General features: G+C 38.4%; 2 protein-coding genes across 2 annotated transcripts in view; both read right to left on the reverse strand.

The window, feature by feature from the left end:
* The window catches only part of slc30a5 (solute carrier family 30 member 5), a 19,290-nt gene extending 9,353 nt beyond the window's left edge, over positions 1–9,937 (reverse strand). The window contains exons 1-11 of the mRNA XM_085463180.1: positions 9,407–9,937; positions 7,874–7,996; positions 7,496–7,562; positions 7,238–7,323; positions 6,147–6,234; positions 5,660–5,747; positions 5,466–5,542; positions 5,121–5,291; positions 4,748–5,036; positions 1,241–1,449; positions 63–220 (exon numbers count right to left, since the gene is read on the reverse strand). Of these exons, the coding sequence (XP_085319306.1) occupies positions 63–220; positions 1,241–1,449; positions 4,748–5,036; positions 5,121–5,291; positions 5,466–5,542; positions 5,660–5,747; positions 6,147–6,234; positions 7,238–7,323; positions 7,496–7,562; positions 7,874–7,996; positions 9,407–9,477 (1,427 nt within the window). The 5' untranslated portion in view covers positions 9,478–9,937. The remainder of the gene's footprint in view (positions 1–62; positions 221–1,240; positions 1,450–4,747; positions 5,037–5,120; positions 5,292–5,465; positions 5,543–5,659; positions 5,748–6,146; positions 6,235–7,237; positions 7,324–7,495; positions 7,563–7,873; positions 7,997–9,406) is intronic.
* Positions 9,938–11,092: 1,155 nt separating this feature from the next.
* Positions 11,093–18,122, reverse strand: LOC146705502 (annexin A1-like). Its single transcript, XM_085463182.1, has 12 exons — positions 18,064–18,122; positions 17,510–17,609; positions 17,274–17,379; positions 16,969–17,063; positions 15,681–15,794; positions 15,154–15,244; positions 14,828–14,964; positions 13,966–14,059; positions 12,900–12,995; positions 12,538–12,596; positions 11,407–11,529; positions 11,093–11,289 (listed from the first exon to the last, which is right to left on the reverse strand). The coding sequence occupies exons 2-12, from the start codon at positions 17,570–17,572 to the stop codon at positions 11,233–11,235; spliced, it is 1,035 nt and encodes a 344-aa protein (XP_085319308.1). The 5' UTR covers positions 17,573–17,609; positions 18,064–18,122; the 3' UTR covers positions 11,093–11,232.
* Between the last annotated feature and the right edge of the window lie 3,011 nt (positions 18,123–21,133).

Genomic DNA, 21,133 nt, shown 5'->3' on the forward strand with positions numbered 1-21,133 from the left:
AAGAATCCAGCTGGAGGTGATGTTCTTCAATTTTACGATCACGAGTTCTTGATGGATTTTACCCGTAGGAGAAGATCCTGGTGGCTTTCCAGCGGGTCATGAGGGCGGCAAACAGGCCCAGAACTAAAGCAGAGCAGTCGAACAGCATGTGGAAACCATCAGAGATGAGTCCCAGGCTGTTGGTCCAAACGCCATAAAACAGTTCCACAAAGGTGAAAGCCTGAAACAATGCAGAGCAACAAAATCTTACGAAATACCTGCAGAGTGTGTGAGCCTAAACACAGCAGGCGAGTCTTTTAACAGCTTGAAATGCTTTAATGTATTAGATTAAATTATTTAAGATGATCTCCAGATGTGATTATCTAATTCTTTTATTTAATTGACAACTAGAAATTACTTTTTTTTTTTTTACATTCTGTTCAGTCAGAGGCAATTCGTTGTTCTCACTGGGGTGTAGATTTTATTGTTTGCTTATTAACTTGTGCATTTCATTTATTCCACCTGTTATACTTAGTTTTATTTTTTTTAAGAAACAGGCACAAATCAAATATGCATACACACCCATCCCTCATTAAAAGACTATCCATTCAAAATATAAGCACAGTATAAGAATCAGGATCATTAAAGGTTAAGAAATGTGGAATTTCATTAATGCTGGCATAAGTGTTTCTTTGAATAGGTTTGTAAAATATGTAAAATATGTAAAATATGAGCTTTTAGAAGCCTGCAACTGTATAATGTTAGACTGCTCCTCAGGTCATTGAACCCTTTATGACATATTTTCTATCCTCAATGGCAGCTATGATCTTTATTACTAAGATTCATTTTAGCAGGAAACCTCATTACCAGGCACAAATGTCAGTGAGATGTAGATCTGATCCTATTAAACAGCTGATATTAACCCTCTCAGGCTCAAATTAAGTTTCTGTTGCTAATGCACAAAAGAATACCTGCAGTGGTACTTCTGAGTAAAAAAAACCTCATAACATATGTATGTGGGGTAATCAGGTTGTTAGCTTTTACTTGTTGCAAATCTGCAACGCCTGCCTTGAGAGGGTTAAAAGACTGTAAGCTCAGACGTGTGTTTTTCCCCTTCATTTCTCCTGTATACGCTGATCCGTTTTTGAATCGGCGTTCTGCTTTCTGTTGCTATTGGGGTTCGGGTACGGAGCTCTTACTTTGAAATTAGACGGTCTAAAATGTGAAAGATCAGAACAAAAAGAAGCAACTTCCTACACACCAGGTTGAGACACAGGAAGTAGAAGATCTGTCTGGAGTCATACTCCTCCAGGATCTGTTTCAGGGAGTCTTTGATGAATCGTGGAAGGGACTGGGATGTGTGCTGCAGGGCGTCACCCATGAAATTGTAGAGAGGTGTCCCTTCAGGGGAGTAACCCACCAAGGTGCCCTTCTGGCCTTTCTTTGAAGGAGACGAGAGAATATTGGACGCTGCAGGGAGAGAGGAGGGCAGGGAGAGAGGTGTAAACAAGGGTTTTTGTTATTATTATTAGAGATGGCACGATACCACTTTTTTATGTCCGATACTGATGTCATAAATTTGGATATCTGCCGATACCGATGTGAATCCGATAGTGTTTTTTAATCAATAAAACTGCTTTTTTTAAATATCTTGCTGCATTTTGTATAAGTTCATACTCAAGTTTAAAAACAAACAAAAGCTATTCTGTTATACCTGTATGCAAAAAATACACTGCACCCAAAATATTTCATGGTTCAGCAATACTGATCAATCTAATAAAGTTAAACCTACTCAATCCTCCCTATTCTGGTATTTTAAAGAGTAAGCAACCCAACTAATAGGGTTCTAAAACTCCCAGCAAAAAAAAAAAAAAAAAAAAAAAAAAAAAAAAAAAAAGGAAACCACCCACCACCTCATGATGCTTAATTGACGTAATCAACTTTAATTTGATGCAGTGTGAAAAAAAATGCACAGAAATCAATTATTTTTCAAGAATAATTAAATAGATTCAACATCTTTCTTCAACAGAACTGCAGACTGTACAGATGGTACTTTCCCAAAGGAAAAAGTACTATAGCTTACTAGGGTATATTAAACTTAATAGTTACTATATACAGTAATGGACTTCTATACATTTTACATCAGATTAAAACTTTGGGTGTAAGATTCGGATAATTATTGATTAAAAGCTCGACATTTTAAATGAGAATAAGAAAGAAAAGTATGTCTTTGTGCCCCCTTTTCCCTGTTCATGCCCCATCGGCCCCCCTGGCTAAACTTTGCTAGATCCGCCCCTGCACAGTTAGCAGCCGTCAGCTGCATAGAAAAAGATCCTCGAGTAGAAAGTAATATTAAATACATTCTAACAACAGCTTATCAAGCTTAAACGTGCTGCTGTTGTTCAGCTGCTGGTTTCCTCTTTCTGGCACGAAGTGGGCAATAAACAAACAAGAGAGACGGACTTGCGACAGAAAAGCCGATCAGCTGATCATTAAGCAGTTTCATGACTGAAGTAGCAGCAGCAGAGGGAGGGAGAGAGAAGAGGCAGTCGCTCCAGGTATCGGTTGTTAAGCTTAACGCGGGAATGCTTTACAAACATTCAGAGGTGAACTTACACACTTGCTTTACTTCTCTCTGGGATAACTTTCTCGGAGATAAAATGCCGGATTAGTAGCGAGGCTCCAAATGCTCAACCAGACCGCTGACAGGTCTTGCATGCCACAGCCGCTCTATCACGTGACCACACTGCTCCGACGTGCTACGGTTATGAGCCGAGTTACGCCATGTCGCAAGTTTTGTAAGCTGCTTTTGTGATATTTAATGGATCTGATTACATTTTTTATTTCTCTCTGATATCCGATCCAGTAATTTAGGTCAGTATCGGACCGATACCAATACGTAATATCGGATCGGTCCATCTCTAATTATTATCCATTTCTAATTAGTTTTTATTAATTTTTTCGGTTTTCAGTTCAGTTCTAGTTAGTGTCCAGGATGGGTTTGCTTACTTCTGGCTAGTTTTTAATTAATTTCAGTGTTAGTTTTAGTCTTTATTTTAAGTATTATTGTATTAAGGGCATGTATCAGTGCACTAATTACAATAAAAATAAAAAAAACTTTTTGAAAACAGTTGACTCACAATTTTGTTTATTGACTTTATTGAGACCTCATCCGGGAAGTTTTGATAACAAAATCTTTATCAAAAGAAAAAAAATACACTAAGGCTATGTTTTAAATTTTAGTTAGTTCTCCCAAGTCCACAAAATTGTGTCAGTTAATTTTATTCATTTATTTTAGTTAATTAAAATATGTTTTCACATTTGCTTCTTTTGTTTAGGTTTAGTTAACTATAACAACTTTGGTGTAAACCCAGTTTAAAGACCAGGTTTTGACCAAAAATAAATAATTAAAACCCGCTGTTTCAGAAACCCTTTCACTTTAAGTGAAAGGCAGGGGCAATGTTTTTTTGTATTTGAACAGACAGAACAAAAATTCCTCGAGTAAGACAGATGTAATGTTTTGTTTCCATATCAATTTCAGGTTAGTCCTTGCCTGAGTTTTAAAGGATGTAAAGAAGAGTGGATTCTGAAAAGTCGGAGCTGCGTTGTATTAAATGTCGAGGTGGCATTTCTGGTTTTGTGACTGCGTTTTCTCAGATGTTGCTACATTTTACTAAATGTTGCCATGCAACAAATTTCTACAATAGGCCTTCATTTTTGTGTAGCACTTCCTGAGGTGTTCACTCCATTTTTTCAAATCCCATCATGCATTTCCTAAAATGCTTGTTTTCTGTAGGCAGTGTCACTTAATTGTTAATTAATTCTTGTTTTGGTGTTTGAAGTCTTTCTCCCCATTTAACTTTAACTGTTAAATGCAAAATATGATTAAAAAGGCAGGTAAAACAAATTAACTCATTCACTGCCATTGACGTCTATAGACGTCAATTACGTTTTTCAATGGGAGGGGCTAGAATACAACCTTCTAGGGGAGGGGGCAGGTGTGGGATTTGAAGGGGAAGGTGACTGGAAAGGCAGAAAAACCCCAAGGGCACCTTACAACACCGACCCTGATAGCAGGCTAGACGGTGACCTAGGCAGGCACCAACTTGAAAAACTGAAGCCCACCAGCAGTAAAAGTAGACCTGCAAGGAGGTGCAGGGTTTGCACACGTAAGGGATTGCGCAGTGAGACAAAAATGTGGTGCAAGTCTTGTTGTGTGCCCTTGCATCCCGGGAAGTGTTATAATGATTACCACACAAAAGTGAATTATTCCTTGTGAATAAATGTTTCACTATGTACATTTTATTTTTTCATATATTTGTAAATAAATTGTTTTGATAAAACATAACCTTTCTCAGTGTTATTTCTGTTTTATAGAAGTGAAAAACTATTTTATATGTTAGGTGTCACAAAGCAAGAAATATTAGTGTCAAAGGCACTTTTCTGCTTGAAATGTATTTTTCACAAAAAGCTCGTTTTCTCCCTTTTTTTGGTCAAAACAGGCATTTTTGGTGGAACCCACCTCTCTTCTACAGCTGATTACTACAGAATGGAAAATGGTAGAAACAAGCTTTTTTTTTTGGATGAAAGAAGAGAGTCTGTTCTTCATTTTGGTAGGTTCAGCGTTTATATGATCATAACACACAGTTTTCTGTGGCTCTTCAAAAATGAGTAAAAATGCTCAAAAACCCTGGCAGTGGGGAGTTACCTGATTTGAAAATGGCTGGCAGTGAATGAGTTAACTAGGTATCGCAGAGCTGTTACTCACACATAATGAAGAAGATGGCGCTAACCAGCACTCCACCAGAGAGCACGTGCTCTGTGCTGCCGTGGTGCGCTGGTTTGCTCATGGAGCGCAGCTGGTCAGTCAGCGGGTGAGTCCAGAAGTTTGCCAGCAGCAATGCGCTGAAGAAGAGGGCCAAGGCACCATAACGGGCGCACCTCGGTGTCTCCATCTTGGTGCTGCAGATGGCCTCGACGTAAAACTCCAGGATCGTGACGGAGAAGATGATCATCCCGAAAGGCAGGACGAGAGAGGACCACGACTCCACTTTGCTCTGGGGTTAAGATGAGATTCATCCGTTTACAACACGGCTAGCTAAACAACAAACACGTTTTATCATGTGATCTGGTGCACGTACTTCTGTGGTCGCAGAAAGTACTATAACCCAGGGCAGCAGCACCATGGCAGAAACCAGGTTGTCGAGGGCATAGAGACGTTTGGCACCGCCGATCTCCACTGACAACTTCCTGGAGGCCGTGTGGAATCCAACCTTCAGACACAGGGATGCCACCAGCAGCACAACACCACCCTGACAGGAAGTACAAGTACACATTACCATAAACATAAATATATATATCAATAAGGAACTGAATCAGACAGAAAGAGCACAGACTCCCTTTCTTCTGCTGTATATAAACTGAATTATTGGAAAGCCAATATTTAGAAAGAAAAAACAAGAAGGTAGGGAATAAGCTTTACTCACTTTGTGATCTGCTACCCCTAAAAATGAAATCACAGTATACAGGAAGTGAGTGAGAGCACTGTCATGGTGTCCCTCAGCTGGTTATGAGGGGGAATCAAGGCAAATGCAGTAAAGGACAGAGGTGTAACAACGCAACACAAACACATAAACTAACAAACACTGACAATAGACTAAAGTGTCGGCTCAAAGGATACGGTGCTCGGCCATCTTTGCCATGAGATCATCGTTGTCAAAGAGGAGCAGGCAGATCACAGCGATGATGAAGAAAGCAGCACCTCTAGTCTGCAAAGTCACAGCAAAGTAAACAGAAATGCACATTATAAACCTTTAACACAGAGAGTTCAATCATTTACCTTTTTCAAAATAATGAGTGTTTTAGTTATTATTATTCTCCAATTTTGTGCCTCTTTGCCTGCTCTATAATACCAGTTCTTAAACTGCATATGGAGGAGAGAAGCGGCTTGTAATCGGTCAGTTATGTTTCAGTTTATAATTTCAGTTTTTATTTATAATGAAGATTTGTTTCCTTCGCACAAATAAATACAAACATCACCTGTACTTTTCAAACATCAGGAAATGAAACACAAAAACATGTTACAGAGATAACGCGCTCATGTCATATAACCACGATCACACCGACACTAAAAGCAGTTTCTGCCATGTGAATTTATGGCCTCCTACCTTTGATGGCCCTCCTCCTGAGTTTGTGAAGAGAACCCCAAGAAGAGCAATGATCACAACATCACTGTGCTCAAACAGCAACAGCGTTCTGTGAAAGACACAATTTTAATAATATACCTGAATACAGCTGTGAGTCTGCAGATATTGACAAAAATTTCTGGCACAACTTCACCTACTTCCAAGGTGCAAGAAGAGGATAAGAAACAACGCAGGAACTCCAGCAACACTCAAAGGTAAAGAGGAACAACTGTATTAACTGACCAACGGGTTTCGGCATGTGGCCTTCATTCAGGGTCATGACCCTGATGAAAGCCACATTTACCTTTAAGTGTTGCTGGAGTTCCTGCATTGTTAGTCTGCAGATATTCTCATAAACACTTGTAGGAGATAGGGATAGCGTACAAAGCCAATAAAATGCCATGTAACAAGCTGAATATAATACTGAATATAATAAGTTTGTAAAGTGAAATACTTGCCTACTACATTAAAATACCACTTTAAAGTAGCTCACTGCAGGAACAGTGCATGTGACTTTCTCTGGTCTTAAAATATGTATTTGTGGGTTTTACTCGCACCTGGCGGGCTGTAATGCTGTAAAGCCCCAGAAGCTCTCAATTACTATTAAACGGCAAAACCAGAGGAACATACTGCCAGATGTTGAACAAATACAGTGTGTGTGTGAAATGAGATGCTACTGTGTTAACTGAAGAAACATGCAAATATAAAGAAATAAAGACAGGTGTCAAATTATTCTAGTGAAAATTCTGCCAGGCAAAGCAATCATGTCTGCCATAACTATATGCAGCAGTTTAGGTTGGAGACTGTGAGATGATCTTTGAAGTATCGTTGGATAGTTCCCAGTTAAAAATCCACAACCCTAACTGATTTAGATTGATCAACTATTCCCTGAAGGTTGTGTCCTTGTGCACCTGTAGCTAACCTGACTTTCTTCTTTCTTTTAAGAGACCCCCAAACAACAATTTTTAGTCCAAAGAAACACAATGGGACTCTCAGGGAGGGATTTAAACTGTTTTCCTCCAACTCTAATGCTGCATTTGGTTTTATTTAACTACTGCTTAACTACTTCTTACCTAAGAGGTCCACAAAGAGTTAGGCCGAAGAAGCCCAGGAGGGATATGACACAGCTGAAAACAGCATGCTTTAACAACTTTATCCACTGCAAAGAAAATAGATTCATCAACAGAAATTAATACAATGCATAAGGTATTTTTTTTTTCTTTTTGCAAAGCTAGACTTGAATCATCTTAAACACGACATATATAAGTTGTTCAAGCTAATGAACAACAGTAAAAAGAACAGGACGATTAGAGGTTTTAAAGCAGACAAACCTGTCTTTTTGAGATGACTTTTCCAGATGAAAAAGGTTTTTGGAAAAAAAGCAGAAACACTGCACTCCTAAAATCAAAACAATAAAAAAAGAATCAGCATGTTTTCACCATCTATAAATGCAAAATGAGCAAAAGGTCTTGGTGAATAATCGCATTTTGTCTTTAACTCCACCTGAAAAACCTCAAACACACACTGCAGCTGGTAACACGTTCAGCTGAGATGATGGACATTAAATATCTATTCATCGCTCTTATCGAGCAAGTGTGTGAAGTTTGCAAAGTCAACAAAAATTGGCCAGAATAACTGTAATTAAGATTTTTGTCACTACAGAGCAGCCCCAACTAACAATAATACATAAAAACACAAAGAGTACTTACCCTAATTTCAGTATGAAGATGAACTGAACTATGTGAACCACTTTTAGGATATCGTATGACTCAAAGATCCCAAGAGCTTTGAGGACCTTCGAGATGACCAGTAGAACAATGTACCTGGTTAACCTGCACAAGGAAAGAACACGCTACACATTAGTACAGGCTGTGTGATAAGAGCAAAAACAACTGTCATCTACACTGATTCTAGCTATGGGCAAACTTCATACAGTAACAGGCATAATCTTCCCCAAGAAACAAAATCCGAACTGTTCGTTCTTATAGAAAACCTCTGTGTTATATTTCCAGTTTAGTCTATTGTTTTCTACCATTTTCCATCAGGTTTCCCTCTTCTCCCAGGACAGAAATATTTAACTGAGGGTTTAAAGAGAGTCTGTGTGTGTTCCTTTTTTGCACCTCAGACTTTCAGCATAACAACAGGTCATGCCACCTACAGAAACTGAAGATTATGCAGTGATTGGATTCATTAGTCATGGGCAGGAGAAGGAGTACTAAGCGCTAGCCGAATGCTTTTGTGGAGTGATCTAGGAGGAGGAATGATCGGCTTCTGAATGGGAATAAGACCAGACAGATGGTGAACAACTGATGTTGTGCCTATCCTGGGACAGGATGTTGCTGTGGTGGAGGAGTAACAAGTAACCATGTGTCCACATCTACAACAACATGAACTGGAAGTCAAACACAGAGGCTGTATAGAAGAAGGAAACAATAGGGCTCCATTTCCTAAGGAAGAGTTTGAAGATTTTCTGTTAGTTGTGATGAATGGAGTGTACTGTGCTGTGGTCTGCTGGGGATTCAGCATCACAGCCCTTGACACAACAGACTGGATAAACCGATTCTTAGACAACCCCTGATAATTTTTAGATGCCCACTAACACGTAGCAGACTGGATTCAATCCTGAAGGTTTTTATACCAACATACAGCTCAGACTAAGGGCATAATTAATACTAATTTATTAATAAATCAAATCGCTTTTATTGTCACATCACATATGCAGGTACAGCACATGCGAGTGAAATTCTTGTGTGGAAGCTTCACAAGCAACAGAGGTGTGCGAAAATACAATAACATACGAACAAAGCAAAATATAACAATCGAAATCTGAGATTTATAAGAATAAATATATGTACAAATATAACACTGTATCTATTACTGAATATGTATACCAAATACCTATATACTTGTGTGTGTGCATAAATATATATATATAAAATAAAGTAAAATATAAAGGTATAATGCTTAATAATGTAATGACTATTAGTTTATAAGCAAATCGACGGCTTTTTGTTATAGTGTTCTTACATATGGTGTCTGGTTGCAAATATCGGACACAACAAACAATGGGAAATAATAATGGTGGTTTTTCCACTGCTGTGGACAATTTACAGAGTAATCAATTCTTCACAAACGCTAACGTATGGACTACCGATGCATGGATGAGACTTGAATGATTCTTGACATGAAAACAGTTACATCAGTTTAAACTGAGAGTTTTTGATGAAGGAAGGAGAACATACCTGGAATCGGGCACTTCGACCATCCCCAGCTGACCCCCTGAGAGCACGTTACTGCTGTATTTTTCTTCCATTTTCAAGGTCCCCAAACCCACCAGCTCCACTCCACCGAGAGTTACTTCTGTTACTTGTGCATCCTTTACATCGCTGCTGGCGGGAGAGCCAGCTTAAACTACGGTCTGTTCACCGCCGGAGAATATAAACTGGCTTCTTCTGCGTTCTATTCATCCTCCCGTCAGTGTCTGACGTGTAAACTACAATCAGCTGGTAGCTTTGTTAGCGTATTAGCCGGCTAGCTAGCCACTTTCCCCCCCAAAGTTTCCAGTGGCGTCACGTCCTCGGTGTACGGTTTACTTGGCCCCCGAAGCTTGTGGACGCGTGGTCAGAAAAAGATACTGAAAAGTTATGAGTCTGAAGTGGTTGTAATAACCGAGAAAATCCGCATGGACAGGATAAAGAAAATCAAACACCCGAGCTGCCCGTGTTGCCACGGCACTTCCGGACACGGTAAACGTTACGTGCAATTACTCGTCAGCGTTGCGCCTGCGCAGATAATGAGGATAGAAGACATTTTTATTTGTTTGTTTGTTTTTCACTTTATTTAGAAAGTTGTTTTATGAACATTTTCGTTGTTTCTTTCTTTCTGGAAAAACATATAAAATATATTTTAAAAAGTCGCCCTTTGTCGTGTCCTCCCCCTATGGCGCGTGCTCCTCTGCACTTTGTTTTTCTTCTGCTCTGGATGTTTTTGTTTCTCCCGTGGGTTTCCAGCAATGAGTTTTTGAGTTCATGCTTTGTCTCCCGGATCCTGCATCTGCAGTGTTATGAGCGATTTTTTTTAGCCACATGCAAAACAGACCAAATTTCCTTTAAGTAAGTCCTTTCAAACAAAAGCCTCAAACATATTGGCATTGGAGATTCGGTTTTTGTCTTGTTTTGAAATTTTTACTTTTAAGTTTTCGAAAACAACAGTGCAAAACAACAACAACAACAACAACAAAAACACATACATGGGAAGAGTACCAAAAAGGAAGGAAAAAGAACAAGATATGCATGACATATGTGACTATATCAGGGGTCCAAAAAGGACCGGATCTGGGAATACCCAAATGTACCCTAGATTTAGACAGTTGCACTTAAGTACAGTTTTTTTTTTGGCAATGCCCGACTACTCCAAAGATTGTTGTTTGCTACTTTGCTGGTCTAATTATGTATTATTAGAATAATTTCACCATTCTTTAATCTTTTAATGGCCTGTTCAACTTCTTCTTTAGTTATATTTGATATGAGTCTCATAGTCGGGTCATTTGTAACTTGGGGCAGCTCCAATTTTGCTAAAAATGTATCAATGACTTCCTTACTACATTATTTGGGTTGGGAATACAATTTTTGATAGTAAGCAATTTGTGTTTTCAAAGCACTAAAACAAATACAAGCGCATGACATTAACCAATTCAAACACATTATTTTAACCCTAGATGTTTTTGTCAGTTACCTGGAGGCTACAAGTTTATGTAATATAAAAAGCCTTACTGCTGACTTTGAAGATTAAATAGAAAATATTTGATTTCCCATGTTATTTTCTGCATTTCTAATAACCAAATATCATTTTAATGCATATTTATACAACTTCCTCATACATTATATTTCAAAGGACATTAAAAGAAAGAGAAGAAATACGGTATGAAATGCTTGGTGCTGGAATAACTTCTTTATTCAAATTTAATCTCAATAGAACAGAGTAGTCATGCACTTCAGATTTAAAGCTGTGAGTATTTAGTGGAATAAGCTGGTCTCGGTTTCCAGAGTAAAATGGTAACAGATGAATTTCAAAAAGCTCCACACAAGCTAAGCAGGACTTTCCGATAGTGCTCCTTGGTGTCTTTCTGTGGAACAAAGATATTATTAGCTGAAATTTCCAGATACTGTACACTGTCATTTTAGTGTTTAATCATTAAAGACAACATGATAACAACAAGGTTTTTTTGTGTTTTGTTTTTTACCTCTATGTCATCATTCAGGGATCTTTGTTGACAGTTCCAATATACCTCCTTGATCTTCTTGAGGTCGACCTCAGAGCGACTCACCAGTATCCTGTTGAGGGTTTTCTCACACGTGTCTGGTTTCTGTGAGAGCAGAGCAGAGCAAAGCTTCAGTTATTGATTTTATGCTATATAGACTTTATGTTGGGGTTAAGATCCAAACAGTTACTTAAGAGTTAGCTGCTGATCAGAAACCTTTTTTCAGTGGCCAAGAGTACGGACTCCTTCAGCAACTTGCAGTGTTCCTGTAACTATGTAGTATATGGGACACAGGTTCACTTTCTTCTAACACAACTAAATAGTATGTACAAGCACCCTCAACTTTCTGAGGCAAAAGCCTAAGCCGTTCATTGTGGTATTTTCTAAATGTAACTTGTTAAACTAAGGTTATATAAAGTAAATTTAAAACAAACTAGAGCTCTGTTATTTGATATGCTGTTAAGTATTGTATACTTAATATAAAGTTAGTATAAGTGGCCCAGCTTAAGTCTTTAAGAGGACTTAATTTTTGAGGGAACAAGTAAGTAAAGTAAGTAAATAAGTGAAGTAAGTGAACAAGTAAGTGAATCCATTTTGCAATGTAGATACTGCAGAAGTACTCAATCTCAAACTGCTTGAACAGTTTAAAACATCCAGCTTCCAGACTACATTAGTCCAAAAACATGAAATTACTTACAGACTTGAACCTTCCTTTTAAAATACATAAATCAATGTAAAATCATAAATCACACACACACACACACACACACACACACACACACACACACACACACACACACACACACACATACATTCAGGTATCTTAGTGAGGACCTTCATTGACATAATGGTTTCCCTAGCCCCTTACCGTAGACCCTAACCATTAAAAATGAATGCCTAACCCTAACCCTAAACCTAACCATAACCTAATTGTAACCCTGACACTAAAACCACATTTTGAGCCTCAAAAAGGCCTTCAAACTTGTGAGGAACGGCGAGTGTGTCCTCATAAGTGCCTGTTGGTTCTCACAAGTATAGTAGAATGCAGATTTCGGTCCTCACAAAGATAGCTAGACAGGAACACATACACATGAAAAAAAATTATACACACACCTCCAAAGCCTTAACAAGCTTCTGGGCAAAGACAGCTGGTGTGTTCCAGGCATACTTTGCTATGGACATCAAAGAGAGACAAACAGTTACAAAATGATCTCAAGTCGAGTCCAGATGCTGCGCTGCCTCACAGCTGTGTTAGAGCCCATACTGTGTAAATCTGTTTTCACGTTATACTGCTCAATCAATCTTAAATCTCTCCTGATCTTAATGTACACAAGACGTGCTATGTGATGCACATTTCCTGCTCGCGAGAGGATTGATTTCATCGCTCACATGACCTTTGATCTCACCCCACCCCCACCTTGAACAGAAAACACAATTAAAACTACATAAACTGATGAGGACAAACATCAACTTACCAAGGTCGATGAGACAATTTTCAGTGTCTCCTTTCAGCTCCTTTTTCAGCACTGTGGGTAATTTGACATCCGTCTGTTTGCCAAATGCCTCCAATACTAACAGGTAAACAGACAAACTGGTAATTCTGAGTTATTAGACCAAAATCAAATATGTTGTTAAGGCTATGCAGCATATTTCATTAGCAACTGAGGAAATGAAAAAGCAGTTTTAAAATATTTATAAACATAAACATTCAGATTTTAGTGACCAGTGAAACATTAGGCTGAAGTTTTTTAAAAAAGGAGAAAACAAATACACCATTACTTCACACAACAGCAGTTTCGATTAGAAAATTTATGCAATTGTACAACAGATTTCAGGATCATCAGTTCAAACAACTCTATGCAAATGGAAGAGTATAGTAGAGCCTTCAAACCTAAGAACACTGTACTAAGTGTCCAGCATAGTGGTGGTAGCATCAGGCTCTGGGGCTGTTTTGCTGCCAATGGTATGTACATTGCAAGTGGAAGGGGAAAGAAGGAGGACTAGTTCCAAATTCTTCAACTTCACTTTAAATATCACATTTCAAAAACTGCTTTTGCAATGGATAAAGTAGGCCAAGATTAGCTCCTGGAATGGACTTCCCAAAACCCTGACTGTAATCCTGATGATACTTTGCTAAAACCGGGTTCATGTCAGGAAACCAGTTTAAATAAATGCTGCCAGTTCTGTTAAGAAGAACGGTCAAAAATCCAGCCAGAATCATGTCAGGAGCTTGTTGATGGCTACCAAAAATAGCTGGTTGAAGTACAACTTGCTCAGAGACATTTGACCAAATGATAGTGACAGTGTATGTATATGTTTGAGCTTGTATGTATTTTGAGCCTATATGCAGATAAAAACTAAAAAAGATTTCACAACTCTTGTAAAATCCAGACTGACTGTAACTGTATTGTTCTCAGACTGCTGGGTGTGTTTCGCCTCCTACCTGCAAGAGTTTGGTTCCACCTGTTTTTCCAGAAGTGCATTGTGTCTAATGAGTCAAACCCAACCAAGAAGAAGTGTTCACACTTTTCAAGAACTCACCTTTCCGGAGGTGAGGATAGCTGCGCTTGGTCATCAAGTCAATGAAGGTGGACACATTGAATCCGCTGCCCTGCTCACATAACTTCAGCAGCGTCTACAGACACACACAAAAAAATTGGATGATAATCATAAAGACTTATACTCCTTATAATAATTCAATAATTTATATTCCAAGTATTTTACCAAAAGTCAGACTTATTCTTCGCAACTATGCCATTGTTGCACCATGCAACAAACTTTATATATTTTCACTTGATGTGCATATGCAGACCCCTATAAATGCAGCATTTCCTACCCAACCAAAAGTCATGTGCCTAACTGTATCAGGAAATGGCTGAAGTTTTTTTTTTTTTTTACCCACATAATTATGACTAATGAGTATTCCAGCTGTGAAAAATGAAGCCAGCACCTAAATGGAAATAACTGCAGTTCCTCTAGTGGCCACATGAGGCTGACTCTAAAAGGCAGCCATTGACTCCCACGTTAAAGTCCCTAGAATTACAACACTGAACAGTCTGATACAAAAAAACTGCTTTGATCTATATAGCCAAGAAGATTTTGTTTCAGCTTTAGTGGGTGAAATTTCAGCGTTTTACTAGTTCGTTGCTTAGCAGATAAAGCACAGTTTATGGGTGTAGCTTGCTAACCAAGTGTGCTAATGTCCACCAACATGTTCGTTTGAATCAATGACTAGGTCCATCTTTTATACCCTCTATGAATGTTACATTATGTTCACACACATTATGTTTGGCCAAATGCCACAGATAGGAACCGTTAAACTAGAGTTCTCAAAATATATTCTCACATAATTTGTTGACAACATAAAGTAGAATAGTTTAAGATTTTGTTTATGTGATTTTACCTTTGCGTCTTTTGAAACAAGATCATTGTCTACACGAGTGCTCTCATCTCTACCTCCACTTAGTAATTCCAGGAGGATCTTGGTGTAGTTGCCACTGGTCTCACTTTTAATAACTTCTTCCAGCTCTTTTTTGTACTCTGAGGAATCGGGAGAATTTCAGAATAAACATCAGTTTACAACAATATGATGGCCAAATGTGACTACAATAAGTCTAGCTTTCTAGCAGCTACAGACACTAGATATCTAAGATGTTGTATAAAATTCTATCTTAGTTCAGCATTAAGCCCAAACAACAACCATGTGATTTCACATGACTGTGACAACACCTTGTTTGAAGGCCTTCTTGATCTCCTGAATCTCTTGGTTTGTTCTTGTTGCCAAAATCTCAGTCAGAACTTCCTCATCTGTGCCCAAACCCTGTGGGAATAAATCAAATAACAGAAATAATAAAATCTATAAACAGTAAGAAGAAACATTTAAGGGCCCCTCAAACAGAATTACAAGTAAGTAGTTTGTTGTTTTTTAAATTTGTTTATTCTAATCTATGTTTAAGTTTTCTTTAACTGTGGCACAAAAATTACCTTAAGTTCAAACCCCAGACCTACAAACCAAAAATGTGCTAGTGGGAGGGTTCTTGGCCAATACTGAACCAACTGGCAATTTTGTGATGACAATTTAATTCAGTTACTAATGACACAACCTAAATGATAAACTTAATCTAAACATGTAACGTCTCAAGTAACTGAAAAAAACATCAACAAAAAACAACAACTATAAAACTGCTCTATGAATGAAAACAAAAGAAGTAATATTCCCCCAATCAAAGGTTTAGTACATAAACCACAGATCCTACCTTTGTGGCTTTCACGAGTTGGTAGGCATCATTCTGAGCTGGTGTCATGAGTAGTGCCAGACAGATGTCCTCCAAATTTCCTGTCAAGGCTGCTTTCAAATTGTCAGTCAGCTTCTGCAACACACAAGGATGATCTTTCTGAAGGACTACTGTCCACTGTAATCATCTTTTGAGTTTTGATGCATTCTCCATCATCCAGGAAGGTAAATCTCCAAAAGTTGATTCTGTTCATCTGGACGTAGCGTTTTGTGGGAGAAACGTTTCGTCACTCATCCAAGTGACTTCTTCAGTCTCAGCTGACTGCAGGTTTCCCCAAATCTTATAAACACAATTAAGGTCATGAGAATTTGCTTAATTAAGATTAAGGAACTGACCTCCCAGCCCATTGTTCCTTCAGTGGGCTGGTTTCAGTCATTATGCAAATGTACTGTTTATAAGATTTGGGGAAACCTGCAGTTTCCCCAAACAACAGAATCAACTTTTGGAGGCATCTTTTGAGTTTAAATTAAATATATGAAGGTTATCTTTTGTGATGTGAACACTGCGTTTGTAGACCAATTATGACTCAGTTATATGGTTGCTCAGTAATTGCTGACTTGTTATGCATTCAGTTACAGATAACAAGGGTTCAACACCCTTTAGCCTCTAGACAACCACTTTGAAGTGAAAGTGGCCTGGTGGTGGGCAGTCTGTCTCCTGCAATCACAGTCGCCTCAGCTCAGTCGATTCAGATATATTTCTATATAAAAGCAAGGTTGTTGAGTGTCTTTCTCATTTTGAAGTTAAACTTTTATCCTGCAGCAATGGCGTCAACATTTGTAGAGAAATTTCTGTCTCTGATCTATGAGGTTCTGGCTGGACTGTGAATGTGTGTAGATAATGTGTGTAGAAAGCAACAGGTTTGGTTTTTCACCAGCTACCAACTTGACTGCATTCATCCACCTAATTGCAGACTCACTCCTTTTTACTGCCAACAATTTCAAAGGCAACAACACTGCAAGTTTATTGAACATGGTCAAGTTATTTTGGTCATGCCAAAGTCTCCAGCAACCATTTTCTCTAGTGTGACTGTACCATTAGGGAGCTGGCAGGGTAAAGGTTGTTTCATGTCTGGTCTGACAGCGTCTGAGATGTAAGGTGTGACCGCCATGTTTGATTTTTGGAGCCAGAAGTCAACATATTCCCATGATGCACTGAGCATTTCTATATGTAATATTTTCCCAGACACTACCATTGTTCTCAGCCTCATGCTGTACAGATTTGAATATGGCAGAAATTAATTACTCACCTTCCCATTTTCCGTTTCATAGACTTCTTTGATCCTTTGCCTCTGCTCGTTGCTTCGCTTTACCAGGACTGCAATGATCGCATCCTCATTCACTCCTGTTGGGATGACAAGTTACATTTTACTGTAAGCACCACAAAATGATAAAATCATCCAAGCCAAAAGAAGCAAACTACCTCACACCCAATTCAAAATTGCAATAAACATTCGTTTTTTACGACCTGTGTTTCAGCTTTAAACTTCATATCGTCTAAATTAAAACAAACATAACGTGTATAATACATTAAAACGAGAGAGTGCACACGCACCTTTACTTTCAATGGCACGCCGAAGAATTGCAGTGTCATCGCTCGCATTGAAGTTTGGATATGGAGTGACCGTTCCATAATAAATAGGTTTATCCTTATCATTCACCTAAAAGATCAGCCAAAATACAGACTTTAAAGGACTTTAAAAAGTTTATTCGCCAGCCAGTAAAATTCATATGAAATTCAAATACTCAAGTAAGCAGACTTGGGTGCAATATCCTCACAATATGACTCACTTTGACAGTGTCATCATCGGAGTTTCGGGAGAAAATGTCCTTCAAACGATCGAAGAATGGCATTTTTGCTTGGATGAGAGACTCAAAAACTGAAACAAAACTGTAAAGAGAAAAGAGTAGAGGGTAAAGGTATGAAATTTAGCTCTGCAACCACCCTGACACTTCCTTTTAATCTCATTCTGTTTAGTCTTCTGTGATTGTTAGCAGCAGGTGTGTAACAGGGAGGAGCCACAAAAACTGCAACTCATCACAGAGATCACACTCTCCACAATGCTCTACCACAGACATACATACTCTGTTTTAGTCACTGTGTGTTTTTAGCCACTTGGCAAATATCTGTTCTTCTTTTACAGTATTTCTGTAATTGCCATCTAACTCCTGAACTCTGTTGCTGTCATTTCCGTCCTCACTCTGTGGCTAAACTGTCCTTCTCATTATAACGTTTGTCATTAAGTTATCTTTTTCCCTTTATTTATCCTGACTCACCTTGAATTCCTCGTAACAATAAGAAAATGGGAGTTCAAGTGTTTACATATCCAGCAAGAAACCCTCACCTGTGCTGCTGAAGACCGTCCTGCACTCTAGCTTGTAGCTACTGCACTGTGGAGCTCACTCTGCGGCGTCTCCACCCATCACTGTGCATTTTCACCTGCAGAGGTTTAGCCAATCATGTCATACCTCTCAAATTCTTTTGAGGCAAAAGATTCATATGCCTCTGGGACTGGTTGGACAACTTTTCAATTCAGACTATTCTGTACGTGTTACACTTTAATCAAACCACTTAGTTGAAAACAGTCACACAGATTTTTTTGGACAATTATACCTTTAACACAGCCAAGTTAAAGGTATAATTGTCCAAAAAAATCAGAATGAATCTCAACATTGTTGATACCAATCAAGGAATACTGTCAGGTGTAGTCTACATGAAAATGTTACTTAACCATACCTTTGTGGCACTCCCTTAATTCTTGCTTGAGTTTGGCGCCTTGAGTTGCAGTGCAGGTAATGTAGGGAACAGATTTCGAAAGAGAAGCATGTATATTAAAAACACTGCATTTGGTTCTGCTGCATTCATTTTAATGGAATGGTTGTTAGAGGAGGCCTAACCACAACGATATACTTTGCTCTTAATTGTTTCTTGTTGGTTAATTTTCTTTCACTTGGTGGAGCTCAGTGGGGGTTTTTTTCCTCTGTGGTATCAGAAGGTTACCTTGCTGCTATAGATATAGTTTCTATATCAATAAATCTGTTTTTCCTACATGATATTATAAAATTAGAGAAAAGTAACAATTAGAGAAAAGTAACAAAGTAAAAAGCCAAACAAACTCTGCTGCCAGTAGTAGGGGAAAATTGAATGGCAAGTATGGGAATGTGCTGTAAGGAATGAGAATAATAACATACTATATAGAAACATATATAAAAGCAGGTGAACTGTTGTTAAGGTGTTAGTGAGCGGCTGGTGTTTTTCCGTGTCCTCCTGTGTTTCCCTGTAAACCTTATTAAACTAAATTAACGCAGTGTACTGTAACTCAGGACATGGTATTACTATAGTACATCCATACATAGAAAACATATTACAGTATTAAAACTAGAGAATTACAGTAATGCAATGTATCATCAGGTCATGGTATTTCTAGGTTAACATATTGTAAAATACAACATTGCTGCCAGTAGCCTGATGTAAAAGTGTAAGAAATACAGGAATCAGCTGTAATTTAGGCCATGTTTTGACATTAAAAAAATGTAACAGATAGAGATACAGATAAAAATAGATATGGTAATATATTGTAATTAATATGTCATGTTTTCAGTATTACAGACTACTATAACAGATTACAGATTATTACAGTGTTACGGCCAGGCAGCCGGTGTGTTTGCGAAACTGGCCCAAAAAGCAGACACAGAAGAGAGGAAACTAAGTATAACAAAAAGCAACCTGTTTATTAGGCTGGATACATGAACACAAAACAAGGCAGGGCGAACAGGGGCATAACCAAACTAAACTAAATTGGGGAAAACTAAACTAAACATGAAAACTAGAAAGTGAAAATGAGAACATGAAATTGAACAGGTACATGCAAACTTTAGCGTGAAATCATCTAGACATGAACAGTAACTACAAAAAATCCTGAAACCTGACCTGAGACGAAGTGAGAAGGACATACTGCCTTCCTCTTCCCGCTTCACCACACCCCACCACACATGCAGAGCCTTCGGGTAAAGGTGTGTCACCAAGGTGCAGGGGAGACATTCTTCCTCTGTCCCCTTCTGGCCACCTGTGCCTCAATTTTATTCCACAACATAGACATCCACATTACTCAATCTCTCATAACACATACATATAGGACCTTGGGGTGGGTATGCTATACAACATCCAGAGGACCGTCTGCGTGTTCAAACTCACCTCTGGCGCCTCTGCCCACCTCTCAATTTTAAATGCATGTTGACATTGAGGGTTCTCGGGAGGGGCTGTGGAATGTGGAATGGTTGCCCCTCTGATGGTCCTCCTTGGGCTCTCGCGCTCTGGGGGCCCATGCCTGCTTCATGCCCTGGGGGGCAGGGCTATGGCTGCCCACCGTCTAGCAGATCGTTACATCGAGAAACATTTTGAATACAGGCGCGCTCACACACACAGGTGCAGATATGGGTGCTCATAGGCGCAAACTATATCTTTCTTGGCTCCTACCACAAAGCACATTGTGTGCTGTCAGTTTTGCATGCTGCACAATAACGTTCAATATTTCACATTTACTGTTACTCATACTTATCGAGGTTATTGCTGTGGTGTTATGTTGATTGTGTTGCTCTCCTTTTGCTTGTTTTCTTTTTTTCTTTCAACAGGTGATCCAGCTGGTTTGTTTTTTTAGTGTCTTCTCTCACTGTCCCTCTTCCCCTCTGTTTTTCTTTCCCTCCCTTTCCTATACCCCAGTCATGTCTGTCCTGCCTGTAATAACTTAAATAATTAATAATAAATGTTTCATTTGATTACATTTTATATGATGAATTATGCAGAAAAAGTAGAATTGGGCTGTAAGATCTATTGCTTTGTTACCTATTCAAGTTGTGTATCATGTTTTTAAAAAGTAACTAAGTAACTAATTACTTTTGAAAAAAGTAATCAGTAAATTAACAGGATTATTTTTAGAAGTAATCAGTAATTAGTTACTAATTACTTTTTTCAAGTAACTTGACCAACACTGGTTGCCACATACTGTAGAGTAATGTAGGAAAATTGCTTCCAGTAGTCTACTGTAGAATAAATGAACCACACAATAATCTGATCTGTGGTATTATCCTGTAAAGTAGATTACACTACAAGAGCTGAGAGTAGGCCATGGTATCATTAGGATAACACAATGAAAAACAATACAACAGTAGAAAAAATATTAAATTAAAAGCTACACACAGCAAAATGTTGCCTGTAGTCAACTATAAAGGCCAGTAAATACAGAAATATACTTTAATTTAGGCCATGAAAATATTACCATACCAGAGTGCAAAATACATAACAGTAAAAGAACTGTAAATTTAACAGCAGCATACTGTAAAATGTAGACAATACAATTATGCATTATGATTAAGGACATGGTTTTATCACACTAGTGTAGTGTAATATATATAACA

Source organism: Copadichromis virginalis, linkage group LG7 (genome assembly GCF_057382275.1).
Source record: "Copadichromis virginalis isolate Kocher_CV1m ecotype Utaka linkage group LG7, C_Virginalis_male_GT1.1, whole genome shotgun sequence".
NCBI classification, from domain to species: domain Eukaryota; kingdom Metazoa; phylum Chordata; class Actinopteri; order Cichliformes; family Cichlidae; genus Copadichromis; species Copadichromis virginalis.